We start from the raw sequence: 20,034 nt of genomic DNA, 5'->3' as shown, positions 1-20,034 counted from the left end.
TAACTCTGACCCTGGCCCTGACCTCTATACCCGGCAAAACCGGAAAATCAAAACAACTAGGCATTGCCCACCAAAACTCATCATCAACACCACGAAATATTTCCATTATAACGTGCTTATTTTATATAGAAAATACGCGCGATTAAATATGTAGTCTTTATTTTTAAAATACCTTGTTAAATAAAGATGATAGTAAAAATAGCTTTCACATTCTAAGGCTGATCGTGACAATGCGGTGTTTTGGCGTGGTATTGCATCGCGGCTGATAGGGCCGCCATTTTCCGATTTTCCGGTTTTACCGGGTGTATGAGAGCCCTGATCCTGGCCTTGAGACCTTAACACTAGTCTTCGCCCACTCCACCCTACAAGAAATGTAGGTCTTTCGGCCATCAAATTTTAGGTCGAAATTTTCCTCACTCAAAGCAGATGAAGATTTCATGTGGCAGTATCTCTGGTTGTTACGATGCCTGATAGCTTTCAAGCCGCAACGAAGGAAACAATAAATGTCTGACTACGTACCCACACAAAACAGAACCATACAAACAAAGCAATTGATTCGTACTATAATATGACCACGAAAACTGCACAAAGAAAGCACTTCCATCGACTAAGTTGCTATGTGTGATTTTCCAACTTTCAAGTCAAAGGATTTCCCTCGGTTTTCTTTGCAACTACAAAAACTAGATTTACAAAACTCTCAATTCTTGACATTTATGCACGGAAACAAGACCACTATCCAAGACATATGTGTAGTAACAAACCCTCTGATAAATCGAAGGAAAAAAAAAATTAAGATAAACCTGTGCAATGAGATTTTAACGTTGCAAAACCCTATTCCACAGCTCTTCCCCCAGTTCCCACGCAATTGCCGCACAAATCTCACCCGAAATTCCCCTCCCCACCCCCACCTCCACCCATCCTTCGCTAGCCAAAAACCTAAAGAAATCCCAGCTAGCTCCACTGATTTCCACCGAAGAACACAATTTTCAACTCCACTTCTCAAATGATATTTTTCTTTTAGATATATTGGTTTTAATTTTCGCTCACTCCCATCAAATCAACAAAGTTCTTCTTTGTTCCAGCAGCGAGATTTCACATCCATCATCTCATCTGAGTTCAGATGGGGGCAAGGTGCGGCAAGATCCTGCTCCTTCTTCTCCGAGAAGATGCCAAGGTCGCTTAGCTCAGTTGGTTAGAGCGTGGTGCTAATAGGATCCTTTGATATCCCGTGATACGCCAAGGTCGCGAGTTCAACCCTCGTAGTGACCATTCTTTTTTTTTTTTTGCTATGCTGTTCTTCAACTCCACGTTGCCAGGGTACTATTTTCTTTTTCTTGATTTTTGATTGATTTTGGATAGTTATGCAGAGAAAAATATAAGGGACATGTTGAGAATAGAATTTCTTTTTTTAAAAAGTTGCATTTCAACTTTCACGCAAGAAAAGAAAACACGATAGTAGTATCCTTGTAATCCCCTTTCCACATCTACACCATCCTTCTCCCTAAACAACACCATAACCCCTTCCTCCAATTCCCCCTTGCCCCCTGTACCCTACACCTGTCGTCTTCTCCGGCAAGATTCTGGATCACATATCAGCTACCTCCAAGAAAAAAACGCAGGCAGAGAGGGTCGTACAGCACTACTTCTGTTTGTCTGGTGTTCGAGACGGGCTGGGGGCTGGGGCAGAGGTACTGGATAGGTGTCGAGTCTTGTATCGTAGTTGAGGTGGAGGAATGGCGGCGGCGTCATGTCGAGGAGTGGACGCTGGTCTGCATAATCCTGTTGTTTAACGACGTGCTTGGGTTTTCTGGTTCGCCGGCGGAGAAAGGGGGTCGGGGCTCGATGGGAGAGTGATGCATGAGGTCTTTGGTGTTTCCTTGGGGCCCAGGCGAATACGACGCGGCGTTTGGGTAGCGGTATTGTGATAATCTTCCTACGGGGTGACTTGGGCGGTCGTTTGACGCGTTGCTCCTTCTCGTTCGTTTTTTTGGTATGCAGTATATTGGTTTCTTCTCTTGCTTCATCATCTCCTGTCGTTTCCCGCTCCTCCACCTTTACTGTCTTACTGTCTTTGCCATACTCGTGTGTACCCTCCATACTGCTCTTCGGCGCCCCTGCGACTACCGTCCGCGTAAACGGGCTTGCGGCAATATCTTCATATACAAGTTTTGTTTTGAACCAGTAGGGCGTCGCGCTTCCGGTTGCACGCCGCGCTTCAAAGTACTCTCTGTCGTCTGGATAGCAATCGAAGCCCAGGAGATAGAGTGTTGGGATTGGAAGCTTGCTGGTGGCAGTTTGTGTCATGTTCGGGGTTAAAAAAACTGAGATTTGGTTCAGGGTTGCAATTGGGTTTATGGAATTGGAGATCCGGTTTGCGTGAAGAGTTATATGGCAAAAAAAAAGGGTCATGTAGGCTTGTCGAGTTTCAGGTAGAGCAAGCATCTTGTACAAACTACGCAGCCGCGGTCAATGTAGAAATGTTTTCAGTACCTGCATTACGCCATGGTACACTGCATCTCAAACTGGTATCGGACGAGTCTCGAGTGCTGGCTTCATGAGTCTAGAGCCTTCCATACCAAACCAATGCATCATAAACACAAAGGAAACACACCACATAAGCAGGCCATGACATTGTATTGATATGATTGACATGGCAACATTTTATGCCGTGGAACCAAAGCTCTGCGACAATTATCAGAAAACGCATCCTGGGACAATGGAGAATGACAGGCACACAAGTGCAGTTTATGCCAATTTCCCTGGCACAAAAGGCAGACCCCCGCTCAAGCCACCATCCACAGCCCAGGCCTGCGCATTGACATAGCTTGCTTCATCGCTTGCTAGGAACAATACAGCCCGCGCAATCTCATCCGGCTGTCCTCCTCTCCGCAGCGGGTTCAGCTGCCCAATCTTCTTCTCGGTTCCCCTCTTCCTCGCCGCATCGTACGTAACCTTGGTCATACCGGTTTCAATTATCCCAGGGCAGAGAGCGTTGCAGCGGATACCCGACCCGGTAAGTTGGTAGGCGCAGGTCTGCATCAGGCTGATGACTGCAGCCTTGGAGGCGGCATAGTCGGTGGGGCCGGCATTCGAGCGCAGACCTGCTACGCTTGCAGTGGCGATGATGCTACCGCTGGGGTATGGCTTTTGGTCCGAGGTCTTGAGCATTGCGCGAGAGGCATACTTGGCTGCCAAGAAGACGGACAAGGTGTTTGTGCGCATCATGTTCATGAAGCCTTCGGTGGTTTCCTCCCAGAATACTCTGCCAGACGCTATTCCTGCATTGGCGAAGAAGACATCAAGACGGCCATAGGCATCCAACGCATCTTGGCAGACCTTTTTGACGGCCGCCTCATCCGCGGCGTCGAACTGGCGAATATGAACATCTGTTGAGGGATACAGCACGTTGAGTTGGCGCTTGTGCTTCTCGAGATGAGAGTCGGCAAAGTCGCAAATGTAGATTGCGCGGGCGCCATTGCGGGCGAACTGATGCGCACTGGCGCGGCCGATACCGATTTCAGAGTTTGCACCTGGAGTAATGTTAGACGTGAAATACGGCAGTGATGATGGCTGTGCGTACCAGTAACAATGATGACCTTGCCTTTGACCCGTCTACAGCGAAAGTCAGTTCATCTCAGATGCCTGCCATGGTACGTCTCCTCTCATACTCACTGGTCTCCCAAGTCACCAGCTACACTCCTAATCCCGCGCATACCCTCAAACGACCCGGACTCGGGTATGGGCTCGGAGAGCTCCTTACTCACACCCTCCTGCTTAACCTTTGCCATAGTATCCGGCATTGTGTATGTAATCAGACAAAAAAAAGACGGGGAGGCTATTTGGATAGGGTAGCAAGGGTTGTGGGTGTTCAACGTCGCAAAGTCAGAGCTGTAGGGATGGTGACGAGGTTGCGGAGTTGGACGCGGAGTTAGAGGAATCCGGGGAAGATGCCGAGGTACCTAGGCAATACGAGCATGGTTTCGGGGTACGCGACACTGTCGGTTGTCGAGAGGCGCATGGTGCCGCTCGCCAACGCTTGGTAGTAACTTTATCGAGCACAGGCGAGAGTACACTACGTTCAGCTCCAACGCATGGTATTTGCTTACATGACTCGGTCCGGATACTACAACAACTTCAATTGCCTGCGCAAAACGGTATTTTTCTACATGCACGCTACTATTACAAGACATGTCTGGTCTACTCGCCATTTCCGTTTGTGCTCTCCTCGCTTTCCTTGCTTGCAGCCTGCGCAGCCTTTGCCATCTTCCATTTCTGTGCGTTGGCCAGGAGTTTTGCCAAATTCGCTGCACTCTCATCATCTGCAGGGAACACATAGTCCACATACTCTTCAAAGCTGTCGTCATCCAGCTTTCTCCTCTTCTTGACCTTGCGTGGCATTTGCTTCTCAATCTTCTCCTTGTCCTCTGGACTACCGTGGACGTCTTCAAATGACTTCCAGGCGCTAAGTAGAGCCACACGGTCTTCTTTGAGATCGCGCTCCTTGAGGCGCGTGTGTGCACGCTTGAAGATTTCACGGGCACGAGCCTTGGCAGCGTCGCTGATGGTTTCGTCGTCTTCTGGCGCTGACTCGTCGGGAACCCCGAGTTCGAATTGTGCCCATGAAGTCCATACCTTGACATGGTCCGTCTTTTGCAGAAGACGCTCGTATAGCGCACGCGTGCGATCATACTCACCCTCGCCTTCTTCAAAGTCAATGTAAGCTTTCCAGAGAAGCTCGGGCATGTCCAGTTGTTGCTCCTCGACAGCAAGCTCAAAGATGGCTCGCGCACGATCGAGGTCGTCCAGACCTCGCTCCAGTTCAGCAAACTTGATCCAGGTCTGGCAGTTCGACCCGTTCCATTCAATATACTTGGTGTAGAGCTGCCGGCAGCGGTTGAACTCAAAGAGCTTCATTTCAAGCTCAATGTATCCTTTGAAGAGCTTGTCTTTCGGGCACATGCCCAAGCTCTGGCCTAGGAGCTTGCGTGCAGTGGTAAGCTGGCCTTGCCTTACCTCGAAGTGGGCAAACATTAGCCAGACCTTTGCAAAGGTGAAGCGCTTGTGTGGCAGTAAGCGGATGCACTCCTGGTATATTTGGCGTGTTCGTTCAATGTCCTGTGAAACAGTCTCTTCATAGACGGCGTAGAACAGCCAGAGGTAGATGTACCGTCTCCAGTGTCGCTTCTCTTGTGTCGGTGGTATTTGTGCAATCGCTCGCTCGTAAATGTCGCGAACTCGATCCTGGTTGCCAGACGTCTCTTCCAGCCTTGCAAAATCAATCCATGCATCGTAGTTCTTGGAATTCTCCTTGATCTGTTCTTCGTAGTGTACTCGCCGTTTCGACAAGACGACGTCCTCAATGCCATCTCGGTCTCCGTATTGCTTCTCGAAAGTTGTAAAGGCCTTGTGTAGATTGACTGATTTCGACCGGGGCATGCGATCGAGGGCAAACTTGTAGATGGCCCTGGCTCTTTCCAATTCCTTCAGCCTCGCTTCAAACTTGGCGTATGCCATGAAGAGCTTCTCGTCCATGAACTCATCGCCGAGTGTGGTGACAGCAGTACCATAAACGTCGCGCACGAGGTCGCTCGTACCATGCTCCTCCTCGAACTTAGCCCATTTGATCCACTGCGCAATGTTAGTTGTTAAACCACAGGATTTGGAGGGCAGACTTGCATTCTTAGGTTCTGGATGGACGACGGTAAACCTTTCGAAAATGGCACGGCATCTCTCAAATTCGCCATGTCTCTTTTCCAGCTTAATGTACGAACTCCAGGCCGCCTCATCCGGTTCCCACTGCATCCAGCGTTCAAAGACTGACCGAGCACCATCAATGTTGCCAAGGGTCTCCTCCATATAGACGTACTTGTACCATATCTTGTCGACTCGTGGAAGGATGGTAACAGCACGGTCAAGGAGGTTGCGTGCGTGCTGAATGTTTCGATGCTTCATTTCAGAGTCGATATAGCGAAGCCATAGCGCAACAGACGTCGAATCAACATCGAGGGCTCGCTCGAAGATGGATCGCGCGCGCCTGAACTCCTTCTGTTCCAGCTCCCAGGCAGCATAGCGCATCCAGTTGTTCATGTTGATACGATTTCGGCGCACATAGTCTTCAAACTCTTTTCTTTTCCTGCCCTGGAATTCATGCAGCTCCTCCATATCAGCAAAGCGCTGCGTGGGCGCCTTGAGCTTCTCATCTTGACGGTCGACGGCTTCGCGCAGAAGCTGTTCTGCAGAGATCTGGATAGGAGCGGCGGCCTTGTTCTTGACCCGTGGCGGTCCTCGTGAAGCCTCCATGATGAAGGATGGGATGTGACGTTTTCGTATGTACAAGGTAATTCGATGGGGGCGAATGAGGTGGTGAGGAAAGACGCCACGCGCGTCGTATGTGGATGCGAAAGTGGTTGCGACTGGGGAAGGTTGGGTAGTAAGAAAGTTGGAGACGCTCGGATCAAATGGCCAGCAGGCCAGCGTGGAAACGCGCACAGTGTTACCACGACTCGTAGGCTGAGCGACGGCGACCGGAGTAGTGCGTGTGAAAAGCGGTGTTGCACAGCGATTGGCCCTTTTGCCAGGCCTTGCAAAAGTTAAGAACGCGACTGCTTCGCGCAACTTTTGGCCGCGCCACGCCAAGCAACTAGCATCCTCAGTTTCACGTCACTGCCATTTGCAGTTCCTCCATCACCCACGACACTTCACTTTGCCTTGCCCATACTCCACTCGACCGGCGGCCAATACAAGGCGACAGGTACGTATAATACTGCGCGCTACCGAATCCAGCACTCAACCAAACTTTACTAGGAGGGTAACCTCCGGCCGCCGTCGCGACTGCCTCCATCTTGCGCCCGTTCTTCTCCAATCTCGACCACTGAGCCCTCTACATCACACCAAGCACCATGGCTACCCTGGAGCAAGAACTTCTGGCCGACTTCGCCGACAGCGGAGACGAAGACATTCAGGACTTGGAGAATGACTTTGCCGAGGGAGACAACGGGTCCGATGATGACATGGTAGATGAGGAGGCGGAGTACAGGGCCAAGGAGAAAAAGGACAACAAGGGACCTGCAGACATACGGTCGGCTCAGCAACTCAAAGCAAATCTGGAATCGGTGCTTGCACGCATCGAGGAAACCAAGGATCAGATGGACGTAGTGGATGGCGAATCTTTTGAAGACTCGCCGGAGTACAAGCTCCTCACCGAAGCCAACGAATTCTCCACTCAGATTGATGGCGAAATCGCTGCGGTTCACAAGTTTATCCGAGATCACTATTCGGCCTTCTTCCCGCATTTGGAGGACCTAATTAAAAATCCCGTTGTGTACGCGAGAGCATGTTTAGTCATTGGCGGCGGGCCTTTGAAGGATATCAAGACCATTACGCCACAACTGAAGGCGATCGAGGGACTCGAGCCTGCCCAAGTCATGATTGTCGAGATCGAGGCCACACGGGTCGAAGGAAGACTTCTTGACGAGGCTGAGCTAAGCTTGATACGAAATGCCTGCCATCTGCTCCTTGAGCTGAACGCGGCAAAGTCGAAGATTTTGGGCTTCGTCGAGTCGCGAACTGAAGTATTTTGCCCCAACCTGACAGCGCTTATTGGATCCTTGACGGCTGCACATCTTATATCCTACTCTGGAGGTATCTCCAATCTAGCCAAGACACCTGCCTGCAACATTGCGCCTCTGGGTTCGACCAAAGTGTCAGGCGCCACTGTCGGTCTTTCCAACATCGGCTTGAGACACGAAGGCTACCTCTATCACAGCGAGATTATCCAGAATCAGAGGCCTGATCTTCGAAAACAGGCGCTGCGCATTGTGTCGGCCAAGGTGATACTGGCTGCGCGCGTAGACGCCCACTCGAGCTCGCGCAATGCAGACATTGGCATGGATCTGAGGAGAGAATGCGAACGCCGGCTAGACAAGCTGACGGAGCTGCCTGCAAACCAAAAGGGTCAGAGAGCGCTTCCTGTGCCGGACGAAAAGCCGTCGCGCAAGCGTGGTGGAAGACGAGCGAGAAAGGCCAAGGAAGCAACTGCCATGACGGAAATCCGTAAAGCGCAAAACAGGATGACGTTTGGCAAGGAAGAGAAGGAGGTAGGCTATGGAGACTCGGTCAAGGGCATGGGCATGATTGGCGCTACTGATACGGGACGACTGCGTGCACAGCAGATCGACCCCAAGACGCGCGCCAAACTCAGCAAAAAGAACCCTGGTTGGGGCGGAGACACGACGCTGGGCATGGCATCATCGCTCAAGGGGTTTGGGGCAGGCGGCACAGCGACGAGTCTGCGGGCCCAGGGCTTGCGGACTGGTGGCGTGGGCCTGGGTGGCGCGGGAACGAGCTCGATTGCATTTACCCCGGTGCAAGGGTTGGAGCTTGTGGACCCCAAGGCACGCGAGGAGATGCAGCGCAAGAGAAAGGCAGACGACGATCGGTGGTTCAAGGGTGGTTCGTTTACGCAGCTTAATGCCAGCTCCAAGGTGGATGCGGGAGGCTTCAAGGTACCTGCGCTGCCGAATAAGAAGCCAAAGGCTGAGTGATTGATGATGGTGATGGGCTGTGTAGTATGTATATGTATTTTCCATTGTCATTTTGCATTTTCAGCAGGATACGTTTGTGCATCTTGAGGCGTTTTTGTTTTGCCTCTCTTTGCCTACCTTTCCCCCCCCCCTTTTTTTTCGAGTGCAAGGACGTAGGGAATGAACCATTTTTTTTTCATTCGTCTTGAAATTTGGGCAAGGTTCGAAAAGGCATAAAGAAGATTTTAGTTTTTATCGTCAATAACAGTCAAGTTGTTGTATTGTGTGTTTTTGCAGGGGTTGCACCTTGACGGCCTGGTGCATGTGGCTTTGCATGATATGTTTAGAGATGCGGGTTCGCAATCAGAATACTTTTATTGCAAGAGTGAGAGTGTGTGAGACAAGACGTGTGAGAGACGGAGAAGTGTATAGTATTCGCAAAGTGGCATGCTAAACACACCAATCCCGAAGGATAGTATGCTCCCTTATTACCGGATTTTTTTTTTAGGATTATTATGAATAGTAACGCGTCGCTCGCTTGACAGTCGGGTGTGAAGCTTAAAAAAAGGACCAGTCCAGTCCAGTGCGTTCGCGAGGGCCGTAGCGTGAACAGATTCAGGGTCTCTGTGATGCAGGTAGGCCAGACAAGGCAGGCAGAAAGTGGTGCAGATACGGGCTTGGGCAGCCCAAAACCAAAAGAGGAAAGCGGCTAATCAAGCATGTAGTGTGAATGCAGTGATTGATGCAGAGTTTATTAGCGCAAATAGGAGGATAGAGTTTGGCTGTGATTACTATGATTTTTTTTGTTTTGTTTTGCTTGTTGTCATTGTGCAGGGAGGGACAAAGGCGGTGGACGCGCATGAGATAACCAGTGGCCTGGAGCCGAGATAGGTTTTCTTGGGAGCTGAGTCGTTCATCAGCAGTTCATTGCGACCCAAGGGCTTGCCCGAGCGCACGGGGCGGAAGGATGATGCGCAAAGCTCGCGCTCGGTTGGCGCACAACTTTATTCGAGAAACGTTCGATGCTTTTGGGATGGTAGTAGGGGTATCCCTGACCTCGCTTTGGCTATAATGCGATAAACGAGATCTTGTTAGTAATGGTCTCAATTGCCTGTCGTTCGTGTCACGGCGCTCTTGTTTGTGACAGCTACGACGGCCTGCCTAATCTACGAAAGGGCTTTGGGCGGCTGTTGTGGGACAGGGGCGAGAGCAGGAGAGATGAGGGAGGGGGGAAGGGCTGCGATCCTTTGTCTCGTTGTGGGTGCACCGGACCTTGGACACAATTACGGCAGCCGTTTGCGCGCGCGCATGGTCAGCCCTAAGGGCAGGCAGGGTCTTTTTGCTGTGCAACGCAGCATGTTGCGGTGCTACCAAAGGGCTAAGGGCAGCGGCCTCTTTGCTGGAGCTGGGGGGGCTGGCCAAAGTGTCGAGCAGAAATCTTGACACGTGTTGATGATGAGAGGTTCGAGTTGATGCAGCAGCTACAGGTTGGTCACACAGTCTGGCGTCCGGCCACGACTCAGCCGCTGGGTATGGTGATTTTACCCGCCGATAGTCTGAGGGATAGCACCGACTGTCTTCTGGCGCAGCGTCACGGCAGGCTGGCAGCGGGGGCTATGAGACGTTGCGGATAAATGTGTCGAGATTGACCATTGAAGCACCAGACGGTCTGTCAGCACCCTCTTTGCGGGCGATGATGACGGGGGCGCCACTGAGAAGGGAAAGCGGGCCGGCCATGCAGTGGACCAGTGCGAGCCGGCTGCGGCCAATGGCGAGGCCGGGCCAGGCAGCCAGCGCACCGCTCGTCGCTAGGGTGGCTACGTCATGTCTCGGGAGGCCGGCGCATGGGCACGGCGAGGGCGCTCCCGTCGAAAGCAGTGCTCGAGGCAGGCAAGCACAGTAAGTCGGATCGAGTAGGCCATGGCCATGGCCGGCTAGCTGTGGCCCTCGAGCGTGTGTAGGGTGCAGCCATGGCGCATGGGCAGGCCGCCCTCTAAAAGTAGCACGAATCCGGCCTTGGGACTCTGTACAGCGAGCATGCCGTCTGCGCGCGGCGGGACGCAAGCGAGTGTGGCAGAGGCAGGGGCGTGTGGATGGATCGGGCAATGGGCAATCAGGCTCAATGGCCCAATATGCCCATGCGGGTGGCCAGCAGATGGATGCATGTGGATGCAGCGACAGCGCCAGCGCCAGCCCACGACACGACCCAGGCGCGGCAGCGAGGCGGGCGGCAGCCGGTGGGACTTGTCGGGCGCGGCACGTGACCCGCCGGAAGCAGGCTAGCGCATCGCCGCCGCATTCGTTTCTTTCGTGGCGAGAGCGGTGTCGAGGCTGCGCTGCTCCACCGGCTGCTGCTTTTCATTCGGCGGCCAGCAGCCCAGTCGACTTTATTTCCCGGGTCCTGGCGCGGCATTTGCATGCCCGCCAATTGCCAGCTGTGCTGCTTGTGTGCATGCAGGCGTCGACCGCACCCGACACGAGCACTGCGCGCCCGGCACGCTCTCGCTCAGCAGTACACTGCTTACAGCCAGCCTAGCACCGCCCGCAGCCCTGCTCGCTACCTTCCGCTCAAGCGAGCCCTCGCTTCGCCTGGAAGTCCCAAGACGCCCCCCGTTCCCTCGCCCATCCGCTCCTCCCAAGCCGCTGTGCCCTGCCACACGCGCCGCCGCCCTCCGCTACCTTCTAAAGCCGGCTAGCCCCCCTTCGCCGCCCTCCGACCCTTCTCGGGCAAGCTGCTGGGAGCGCAAGCGGTCGCTTTGGCTGTCGTCTTGGGCTCGCCTCTGTCGTCGCTGTCATCGTCGCTCTCCGTCGGCGCACAAGCCCCCCTCGCTCCGCCGGGCGCCTCTTGACCGAGTCTTGTGCCTAGTCTACGCATACTATTCCCTGGCCCACCCTGTCTGCTGCACACACACCACCACCCCCCCTAGTCGCCTCTAGCCGGCTCTTGCTGGCTGCCTGCAAAGTCACTCGCCAACGCGTTAATCTATGCCGCAGTCGTCCTGTCGCTCAATCCTGCCCGCCGCCGTCCCAGCGCGCAGTCTACCAGTGCGCCAGCCCGCCGTCCTCGAACCGAGCGGCCAGGCCCCTGCCAGCGGGTCAAAACGCCCTCGCCAACTCAGCTAATCCCAGTTCCTTGTCTGGCTTGCCGTCCCTCTTCCATCTGCGTTTGCCTCAAGCTTTCTAGCGCCTGCGTGCCCTCAAACTCAACCGCCGACGTGAGTTGTGCTCGTGTCTGTCTGTTGTTGCGCCCAGGCAGCCTTGTCCATTGCTAGCCCATGTCGCACGACTTTTCATCCCAGATCAACGCAGCGCCATACTCGCCCGCGTCATCGCACTTTTCCCACCAAAGCATGGCCGATCCCAATGTGCAGCAGCAGTCGCGACAGCAGACCGTCGCCTATCCCTCACCGCACTCATACCCGTCGCCCTCGATGCAGCCCACCTACACCTACCCGCCGCCCCAGGGCCAGCAAACCACCGAGGCCTACCGCGGTTCTCCCCAAAGCTCAAACATGTCGTTGCCGCCCCTCAACCTGCCGCCAATCCGTCTGCAGGACGGCCAGCAACCGCAGGCGCAACCTCAACCAGCCCAGCAGCCCATGGGCTCGCCACTCCCACCACCACCACCTCACGCCATGCCCCAGTACTATCCGCACCCAGCTCATGCGCAGCCCGGACAGCCCATGATGGCCAACATGGGCCCTCAATTCAATGCCATGCGATACCAGCTGCCGCCCCAAGGTGACCAGCGAGTGCTCTCGGGAGGTCGCCATAAGAAGGAGATCAAGCGCCGCACAAAGACGGGTTGTCTGACCTGTCGCAAACGAAGAATCAAGGTAAGTGAGAACAAACGTCAATGGTACGCGATAGTCGACGCGACGCGAGGTCAGAAGAGGAGCTATTGCCATGTCGCTTGCTTAACCGAGCGAGAAACCCAAACTGCTCTAAACCCGGCCCTCGCGCGTCGTAAAGCGAGAACCGCCGTGGTCTGCAGCAAACCATTGCAAACGTAGCGCGCACACTGCTCCATTGTCGCAGTGTGTGCGTCGTTTGCGGTGCGGGACTTGTTTTGCGCCTATTGCGACAATTTTTTTTCGTGTTCCTTCCCCCTACCGCCCGCCCTGCCAACATCAACTTTTGACCTGCACATGTGCTAATCAAGACTCGGATAGTGCGACGAAGCGCATCCCATGTGTAGGAACTGCCAAAAAAGTAAGCGTGAGTGTCTTGGCTACGATCCGATATTCAAGCAGCAGTCTGGCCCGGCTCAGATACAACCTGCCCCCAACGCTGCGCCTGCCTCTCAAGCACCAAACGCACCCTCCGCGCCTGTACCGCCAGCTTCAGCGTACAGCCAGAGCCCCGTGCCCCAAGGCTACGCGCCTGCCTCTTCGGCCGGCTACGCAAGCGCCGCACCTGCGACGAGCGGGGAACACCAGCCAGCCAGCTTCCACGCCATAGACCCTGCACTTGCCCAGGCAGACCCTGCCCTGCAGTCGACCCAGCACTACAACGCCGGTCACGCTATGGATCCTGCCATGAGGGGTCCTCCTGGCCCCAACGCCTACCCGCCTCCCCCAGAGCCGCTCAAAGGTCGGTCGACTCCCTCGTTTCTCTGCTAATGGATTGATACTGACACCCAGCCCAGGCAAGCGCCTGCACATTACCGACATCTTTGGCATATGTAACCATAGCCCTCCAGAAGTCCCCCCTCGCACCTCGCCTGTGCCGCGTGAGATTGACGACGAGTTCAGTCGCATCTTCATCAACGACTACTGCCAGGGACTGGACCTTGTTCTCGAGACCACATGGTTCTCTACAGACAACAATGCGCTCAACAGAGTCTTCAGCGACCGCTCGCTGCACGAAGAGGCCGCCTACTTTACCGAGACCATCAAGTACAAGGCATCTGACACAGACATGACTGGCGTCTTTAGTCAGGAAGCCCGTCTGCTCTGGCACCTGCTAGGTACTTGTAAACACAACCCACCAGCGACCAACGGTGCAGCCTCGGAAACCGACGACTTCTCATTACGAGAAGCGCGAGCCCGCTTCGACGTTCTCGAGGCTCTTTTGACCAATCAGAACCTTGCGCCCAACCCTCTGCGCGAACTCACTTACCCTGCCAACCTCGATGAAGAAACTAGGATGCAAGTAGACTTCTGGATGCACTTGGGTGATTTTGTGCAATACTCGGACTCGGACACTGCGCCTCCCGGAGCTGCTGATAACGCTCTTGCTGTAATACGCAGTGTGTTGCGCATGCACGAAGTGCGAGACGCAATCTACTCGATTGCCATTGCGCGTCACTATGGCAGCCGAATTGGTGGTTTCCCCAATGCCTTACCAGCCCCTGTGAACCAAGCTCCGGAAAGCGACTTGAATAAGCTTCTTGTAGCCATGTCTTTTATTAGTCACGAGAGCCGTGCAGCAAGTCAGCAGGTTCTTGCACGCATTTGCGACATGGCCATGTTCTCATGGACTGCCTCACGAATGCCCTCGGGCCATCAGCCGGGAGGCTTTCCACAATGACCATCATCTGGTGTAGTCTGAAAGTTATGAGGCACACTTCAAAAACACAAACACTCTCAGCCCCGTACTTTTGTACTACCAACTGGAGAATTTGGTTTTTCATTCTTGCATTTCGGAAGCGGGCGTTGCTTTCCTCCCCCATGCTTACCCAGCATGACTTGCTATCGTTTATGATTATACTTTCAATACAGTCCGCCCTCTTTTACGTACATTCACTTTTTTTTTCTTTGCATCGACCCTGCGTACGGAGCTGGTGGATTCTACAGCATTTTGGGGCAGGCATCACAAGATATACCCGGTTCAGCTCGATCGTGTCCTGTTTCTCTTCCTCTTCTCGGCATCTTCCCACATGTGGGGGGGATAATTGCCTCTAATCCGTTTTTATTGCTTGCTTGATGAAGGAGTGTTTTTTTTTAAACGACACCACTTACGACATGAATGAAGGGTGTCGTAATTGAAGTTTTTGACGTGGAGATTCAAAACGTACATCGTATTACCAATTTACCAAGTTTGTTTTCCGGACATGTCAGAACATGGCGTGATTTGTTGATGCGACTTTCTGTAGTTTCGGCACTCACGCCATGGAGAGCTGAGCTAATTAGAGTTGAGCTAAGCCGAGCTAACTTTGTATTCGATCGAATGCTGGCAATAGAACAACATGTAACCATTGTCTCGTCTAGACGGTGAGCCATTAGAAGCAATAAAAATCCAAAAGCAACCACCAAGAACCCGAATATCTTCCCATGCCGACAAAGCACCCAAGTGCAAGAAAGAAAGAAGAACGTAACATGGGCATTGCTTCCGACTGGCCCGCCAGCCAGCACCGTACAACAAAGCCTGCTTACCACCAACTTCTCTTTCTCGCATTAAAGCGTATGAGATTCCAAATTCATATCCGTGAATAACACCGCATAACCCACTCCCCTCTTCCCTCCTCCTTTGACTCATTCTCAGCTTACCCACCCAAGCCCATACACACACACACACACACACACCCTCATGTTTATCCCCCCGCTCAACTTGGCCAAGAAAAGAAGAATCGTCATGGGTACCATAGACGCATGCCGTGCAACGGTGAACAAAGAAAACAAAAGAGGGCGGGGGAAGCGCGAATATACATGTGTGGTACAGAGTTTGTTGTACGATGAACGGTATGTATCTTGTTTTTTTTTTCTGTGGAGAGGGGGGTGGGGAGACACAAGAAGGGTGAAAGGATACCGATGAGGTGGATATTCTCCGAGTGGGGACGGTCAGACGGTGGTGGTGGTGGTGGTGGGGCTGTGGCCGGTTTGTGTTACGTGAGTATGGGTTGGTTGGTTGAGCTGGAGAGGAGGAGAAAAAAAGGGGAGGTGAAGTGGTTTCTTGTTAGGTTGGAAAGAGGAAAGGACAGAGAAAAAAAAAATTGGACGGGTAGATTACATGCATGTTTTTTTTTCCAAGTGAGCGAAATGCAAGGCATAAAGAAATAAGCACCGATCAAATGCACTGTTTTCTCAGTCCACCGCAAGAGAGGGAAAAACGAATGTCTGAGAGAGTGATCAATCATTCAAAATAGCCTTTTTTTTTTCTCTTCTCATCCAACCATGATGCCATAATCATTTATCTCTCTCTCTCACCACTGCTCTCCATCCCCCCAAACCCGATGCAAAATCACCCGCGCAAACTTGCTCTCTCCAGGGCTCTTATTACACCACTGGACGCGATTGCCCCTGCGCGAGTCTCTCCAGCCCCCCGCATCCCCCACCACCTCCTCACTCAGATCCGCCATGCCCTCGGTAATTGTGCGGCCCCTGCGATCCACAATCGTGCAACCGCGGGTCCACTGCCCGCTCGTTTCAACACGCACATCTTCCTCTTTGAATTTCCAGTTGGGGTTGGAGGCGCAGAGCGCGTACCACACGGTTAGTGGATCGTGAAGCTGGAGACTCTGTTTTGCGTCGTCTTGGTGCTGCGGGTTCAGCGAGGCGTTTTTGGCAAAGGTGGCGGAGAGAAAGAGGTGCGTCCATTCGGCCAAGGGGCTGCCTTTTATGCCCTCGCGCGAAATGTAGTCTTCGTACATGGATTTGGGGAGGAGATGCTGTTCTGTTATGTCGAGGGGAAACAGCTTGATTGTTAGGCGCTTGCTGAGCTGAGCTGGGTAAGGGGCGAGTTTGGCTTGTTTGTGCGTGCTGGAAAGCGTGGGCGGCATTGTCAGGTGTGGGTTTTGAGACGTGAGGGCGAAGACGCGCGCACTGGCTACTGAATCGGCGTACGTGTTGAATTCCGCGCCGGGTGTCATCTGGTTTCGCAGGTTTAGTGAGAGGCGCAACAGAGTGTTTGGTTGCTTGATCAGATTGAAGCGAGGGACTGGGATTGACAATGTGGCACGAGAATAGATAAGGTGCAGAGGGGGCGGCGGTCGCTACTCAGAGCTTCAGAGCCGTTACAAGTGGGGTGAAGGGGGAATGGCAAAAGAAGATGATCACATCTTACATTTCCAGGTGCATCGATAGCACCGCCCATAACGACAACCTCCTTAACCCTGAGAAACGTCTCTGGATCCTCTGCCGCAGCAATAGAAAGGTTCGTCAATGGTCCCACAGCCACTATGGTAACCGTATCTGGTTCATTCTCCCTGAGCAAGTCTAGCATAACCTTATGCGCAGGCTTGAGGGATGGTGTAAAAAGCGAATGCTGATCCTTGACTTTCTGAAGTTCTGCCGCTTCTTCTGGTGAAAGGTTCTCTGGCGTAGGTTTGAAAAGCGTCTTCCATGTCTCGGCCGGTGAGAGATGCGGGTGCTGAACATTCGTTAATACTCAATCAACCACCAAGAGCCTGCAAGACTAGAGGAACTTGCACTATGATGAATCCCTCCAAGCCCATCAACACCGTCTACCCAAACTTAGTCAGCTGTTCACATGTCCACATTGTCAGTATACTTCAAAGACCTACGAAAGAAATCCGCAACCATCATGTGCTCAGCCAACGGCTCTTCAGCCCCCACGGCAACTATTCCAGAAAGTCAGCACTACTAACCCACCCTTCTACCTTCCATCTCACTCTTCAACAAACCCACCGATAGGTTTCCTCGCATTCAGCGTCTCAAACCCCTCTGGCCGACCATGTTCTTTACGCCACGCCCTCTCTTTCTCAATCTGCTGGAAAAGCGTAACCACATTTCTCAAGCAACTAGGATAAAGATTTCCAAATCAGCAACCCATTATTTTCCTCATCTTTCTTTAATCCCATGCAAAACAGACCAAAAAAAAAAGAGACTGCAGGACTCGAAATATTTTTAAAAAAAAATTGAAAATTGAAAAAAAAAACCAGACTTACTCTTGCACCTGCACGTTTCCAAACGTCAAAGACAGCATCAAAACATCGAGTTCCTCGGCCTTTGCCGAAAACGCAAGAAGCATAGCGAGAACATCGTCGACGCCCTATCATGACAAAAAGTTAGTTTCCTCTCTCTCTATTAGCATGTAATAACTTTTGTCCAATAAACCCCCTCCCCCCCCTTTTTTGGTTTTACCCCGCATTAAAACCAGCCAGGTAAAGGAAAAAACCCCCACGTAACATTTGTCCCATGGTCACACACACACACACAACGACTTACGGGGTCGGTATCAATGATGATCTTGTTGGGCGCCATTGTTTAGGTTAGTTAGATGGGGTTTGAATTGTTCCAATGAGAGAAGCGAGGGCGAGAGAGAGAGAGTGTGTGTGTGTATGTGTGGAAGGATTGAGTTGCAATTGAAGCAATGTTTCGCCGCAGATAACTAATCACCCCCCGGATATACTTACGTAGACGTTGATTAGATAAACTAGTGGACCCGTCTTCCCCCCCCCCCCTCTTTCAAGCAATGCCTTGCCAAGTGGCCTAACAAAACAGCGGAGTTCACCGGCACACCGACACGGGACCACTCCACTCCGTTGTGGGTCCGCTGATGTTTTGGCTTCAGGGGTGCAGCATCAAGTCAAAGAGTCTAGAAGCTCAATCAAAACCATCAGAAACTTGTATGCATTTGTAAACTTCTAAAACAGATATCCCCTCAACAGGGTGCGATCAACCCAATCGCAAGTATAACGCCGAGCACTACTCCTGGTCTACATATTTTCCGTGTCGCAAAGGATTTTTGTTGGGCAGGAAGTTGCACCTATGAACTTGTCCCTTTCCTCAATCGTTCATCTTGGCTGCTCCTAGGCTGCTCCGCCTGCATTTAAGTACCTAATCACCATGATTCTTCGTCATCGGATGTAACCAGTGTACCCTGTTCAGCGTTCGAATCGAAAACTCATGTCGTGATGCGTGATGCGTCGTTTTTTTCCTAGCCTAGTAAACCTTCTTCTTCTCGTCGACAGAGAACTGTCCAGGGCCCATGTTGACCAGCAAAAGGAGACCACCGCTACCGCTTGTTAGCAATGTGCATTGAATCAGACGTAGCATAGTGGTACTTACACAATCGAGAGGATTTGGAAAAAGTCGTACTTGGCAAAGTCCTTGTGAATGTGCTGCGGGTGCAGGGTCCACCAGTTGTTGACGTAGAGGTTGAAGACGCTGAGAATCAGCACTAGCACAACGGCAGAGAACTTGGCCTTGAAGCCAACAACAACCATGACGCAGGCAATGAATCCCAGAATGCTGGCAATGATTCGCCAGAGACCCCAGTCGCCGCGGAAAACAAAGCCAACAAAGAGGAAAATCAAAAGAACACGTCCAGCGAGCTGGAAGTACATCTTCTTGTCCTTCTCATCAAGCTGGGGGAGACCAGCCGGAGCAAACTTCTTGCGAACCCACGAGTCGGAGAGAACCATGAGAAGACCACCAACAACCGACAGGTTGCGGAGGAAGAAGTTGAGGTCGAAAACGAGACCGTATCCGAGACCCTGCAAAACCACCACGCCCATGAGTCCACCCACGCTGTATTCGGAGTATTTCCGGGCAATGACACCAACGGAGCAGACTGTCATGGCGATGACGTTGACAATGAGGAATATGTGCGTTAAACCATTGGGGACTGAGTGGCGCCAAGTGTTAGCCATGCGTCTCAACGTGTTGTGAGGGGGGTTTAGTATCGAGACATACTGTGTCGGTAGTCATGGAGGTATGTGAGCTGGTCACTCCATTGAGTTACTATGCGTAGCGCATCCTCTAGGAAAGTCACGACAATCAGGAAGCGGCCAATTGCTGGCAAGTAACTGTGCAAGATGCAAGTCAGCCCATGTTTCCCGAACGGGCCGTTTTTGTGTAGCAGCACCAAGAGCGGTGTCTGGTACGATTGTCAAGCCCGTGTACTCCAGTCCTTACTTACGGCTTAATGGGATCGGCGACAGTGTCCAGCATGTCCTCGAGTTTGCTTGTCTGGGCCCTCAGTTGGTCGAGGGGACTCGGGTCGTTGTTCATGTCGTCGTTGCGCCCGGAGTTGCCAAAAGGGCTTTGGTTTCCCAAATGGTAGCCAGCTGTGCCGCGTATCTGCGCCATGGCTGGAGGATTGTAGAAAGGAAAAGAGGGTGCGAGGCGGAGGTGTAATAGGTGATAGGGTTGCTCCTGCGAACAGGTGTCCTTCACGCGATTGATTCTCGGAAACGTCAGATTATGTCAGCACCCTAACCTATTGCGCCTTACCCTGCGGTCTCACTAGACTGATCTGTCGCAAGCTAAATAAATTGCAGGGTTGGAGGGGCCTATAACCTTCCGTTTAGAGATGGTTAGTTACAATCACCGATATTATTATATATCTGCCATCCGTACCATGTCCGCGTGCTCATGTGCTCATGCTGGTCGTGCGCAACCTGCACCGTTGCAACGCAGGTACTTAGATATGCACTGTTGGTTAAAGGCCACGTTGCTCATCCGGCGCCCACCGTATTAGCGAGCTTTTGGGCTGACTCGGATACGGTAGTCCCGGTGGGCCTTGATACAATTACTTGGTTGACAGCGTAAGTAGGGGCAGTGGGGCAAGTAGGGAGTTTTGTTCGGTCAAACTTCGGATGGATCAA

At 52.5% G+C, this 20,034-nt stretch overlaps 5 protein-coding genes and 1 non-coding gene across 6 annotated transcripts; 3 read left to right on the top strand and 3 right to left on the bottom strand.

Annotated features, from left to right (window-relative positions):
* The first annotated feature begins 1,173 nt into the window (after nucleotides 1-1,173).
* Nucleotides 1,174-1,269, top strand: PSV08DRAFT_t40. The gene has a single exon. It is a non-coding gene; the product is annotated as a tRNA-Ile (tRNA).
* Nucleotides 1,270-1,596: 327 nt separating this feature from the next.
* On the bottom strand, nucleotides 1,597-2,304 carry PSV08DRAFT_371421 (uncharacterized protein; the record flags this gene model as incomplete). The annotated part of the gene is made up of 1 exon (XM_014226834.1): nucleotides 1,597-2,304. The coding sequence occupies one exon, from the start codon at nucleotides 2,302-2,304 to the stop codon at nucleotides 1,597-1,599; it is 708 nt and encodes a 235-aa protein (XP_014082309.1).
* Nucleotides 2,305-2,617: 313 nt separating this feature from the next.
* On the bottom strand, nucleotides 2,618-6,528 carry PSV08DRAFT_410007 (pre-mrna-splicing factor clf1). Its single transcript, XM_014226835.2, has 6 exons — nucleotides 5,698-6,528; nucleotides 4,202-5,628; nucleotides 4,107-4,110; nucleotides 3,673-3,959; nucleotides 3,581-3,612; nucleotides 2,618-3,530 (listed from the first exon to the last, which is right to left on the bottom strand). The coding sequence occupies exons 1-6, from the start codon at nucleotides 6,298-6,300 to the stop codon at nucleotides 2,746-2,748; spliced, it is 3,138 nt and encodes a 1,045-aa protein (XP_014082310.2). The 5' UTR covers nucleotides 6,301-6,528; the 3' UTR covers nucleotides 2,618-2,745.
* Nucleotides 6,529-6,899: 371 nt separating this feature from the next.
* PSV08DRAFT_362566 (uncharacterized protein) lies at nucleotides 6,900-8,636 on the top strand (the record flags this gene model as incomplete). Its single annotated transcript, XM_014226837.2, has 1 exon — nucleotides 6,900-8,636. One exon carries the CDS (start codon nucleotides 6,900-6,902, stop codon nucleotides 8,541-8,543), a length of 1,644 nt encoding a protein of 547 aa, XP_014082312.1. The 3' UTR covers nucleotides 8,544-8,636.
* Nucleotides 8,637-10,257: 1,621 nt separating this feature from the next.
* On the top strand, nucleotides 10,258-14,527 carry PSV08DRAFT_224007 (uncharacterized protein; the record flags this gene model as incomplete). Its single annotated transcript, XM_014226839.1, has 6 exons — nucleotides 10,258-10,421; nucleotides 11,707-11,737; nucleotides 11,822-12,358; nucleotides 12,695-13,115; nucleotides 13,171-13,458; nucleotides 13,516-14,527. 6 exons carry the CDS (start codon nucleotides 10,258-10,260, stop codon nucleotides 14,052-14,054), a joined length of 1,980 nt encoding a protein of 659 aa, XP_014082314.1. The 3' UTR covers nucleotides 14,055-14,527.
* A 983-nt stretch (nucleotides 14,528-15,510) lies between these two features.
* PSV08DRAFT_410003 (SURF4 family-domain-containing protein) lies at nucleotides 15,511-19,820 on the bottom strand. Its single transcript, XM_066093843.1, has 13 exons — nucleotides 19,787-19,820; nucleotides 19,661-19,726; nucleotides 19,347-19,613; nucleotides 19,121-19,233; nucleotides 18,494-19,052; nucleotides 18,377-18,440; nucleotides 17,651-17,671; nucleotides 17,371-17,474; nucleotides 17,111-17,223; nucleotides 16,987-17,043; nucleotides 16,894-16,926; nucleotides 16,527-16,849; nucleotides 15,511-16,455 (listed from the first exon to the last, which is right to left on the bottom strand). The coding sequence occupies exons 3-13, from the start codon at nucleotides 19,514-19,516 to the stop codon at nucleotides 15,667-15,669; spliced, it is 2,346 nt and encodes a 781-aa protein (XP_065949165.1). The 5' UTR covers nucleotides 19,517-19,613; nucleotides 19,661-19,726; nucleotides 19,787-19,820; the 3' UTR covers nucleotides 15,511-15,666.
* Between the last annotated feature and the right edge of the window lie 214 nt (nucleotides 19,821-20,034).

The sequence above is a fragment of the Bipolaris maydis genome (genome assembly GCF_028858645.1).
Source record: "Bipolaris maydis strain C4 unplaced genomic scaffold PSV08scaffold_7, whole genome shotgun sequence".
Lineage (NCBI taxonomy): Eukaryota > Fungi > Ascomycota > Dothideomycetes > Pleosporales > Pleosporaceae > Bipolaris > Bipolaris maydis.
Note: the sequence above shows the minus strand (reverse complement) of the source record. Positions and strands in the feature narration are given on the sequence as shown.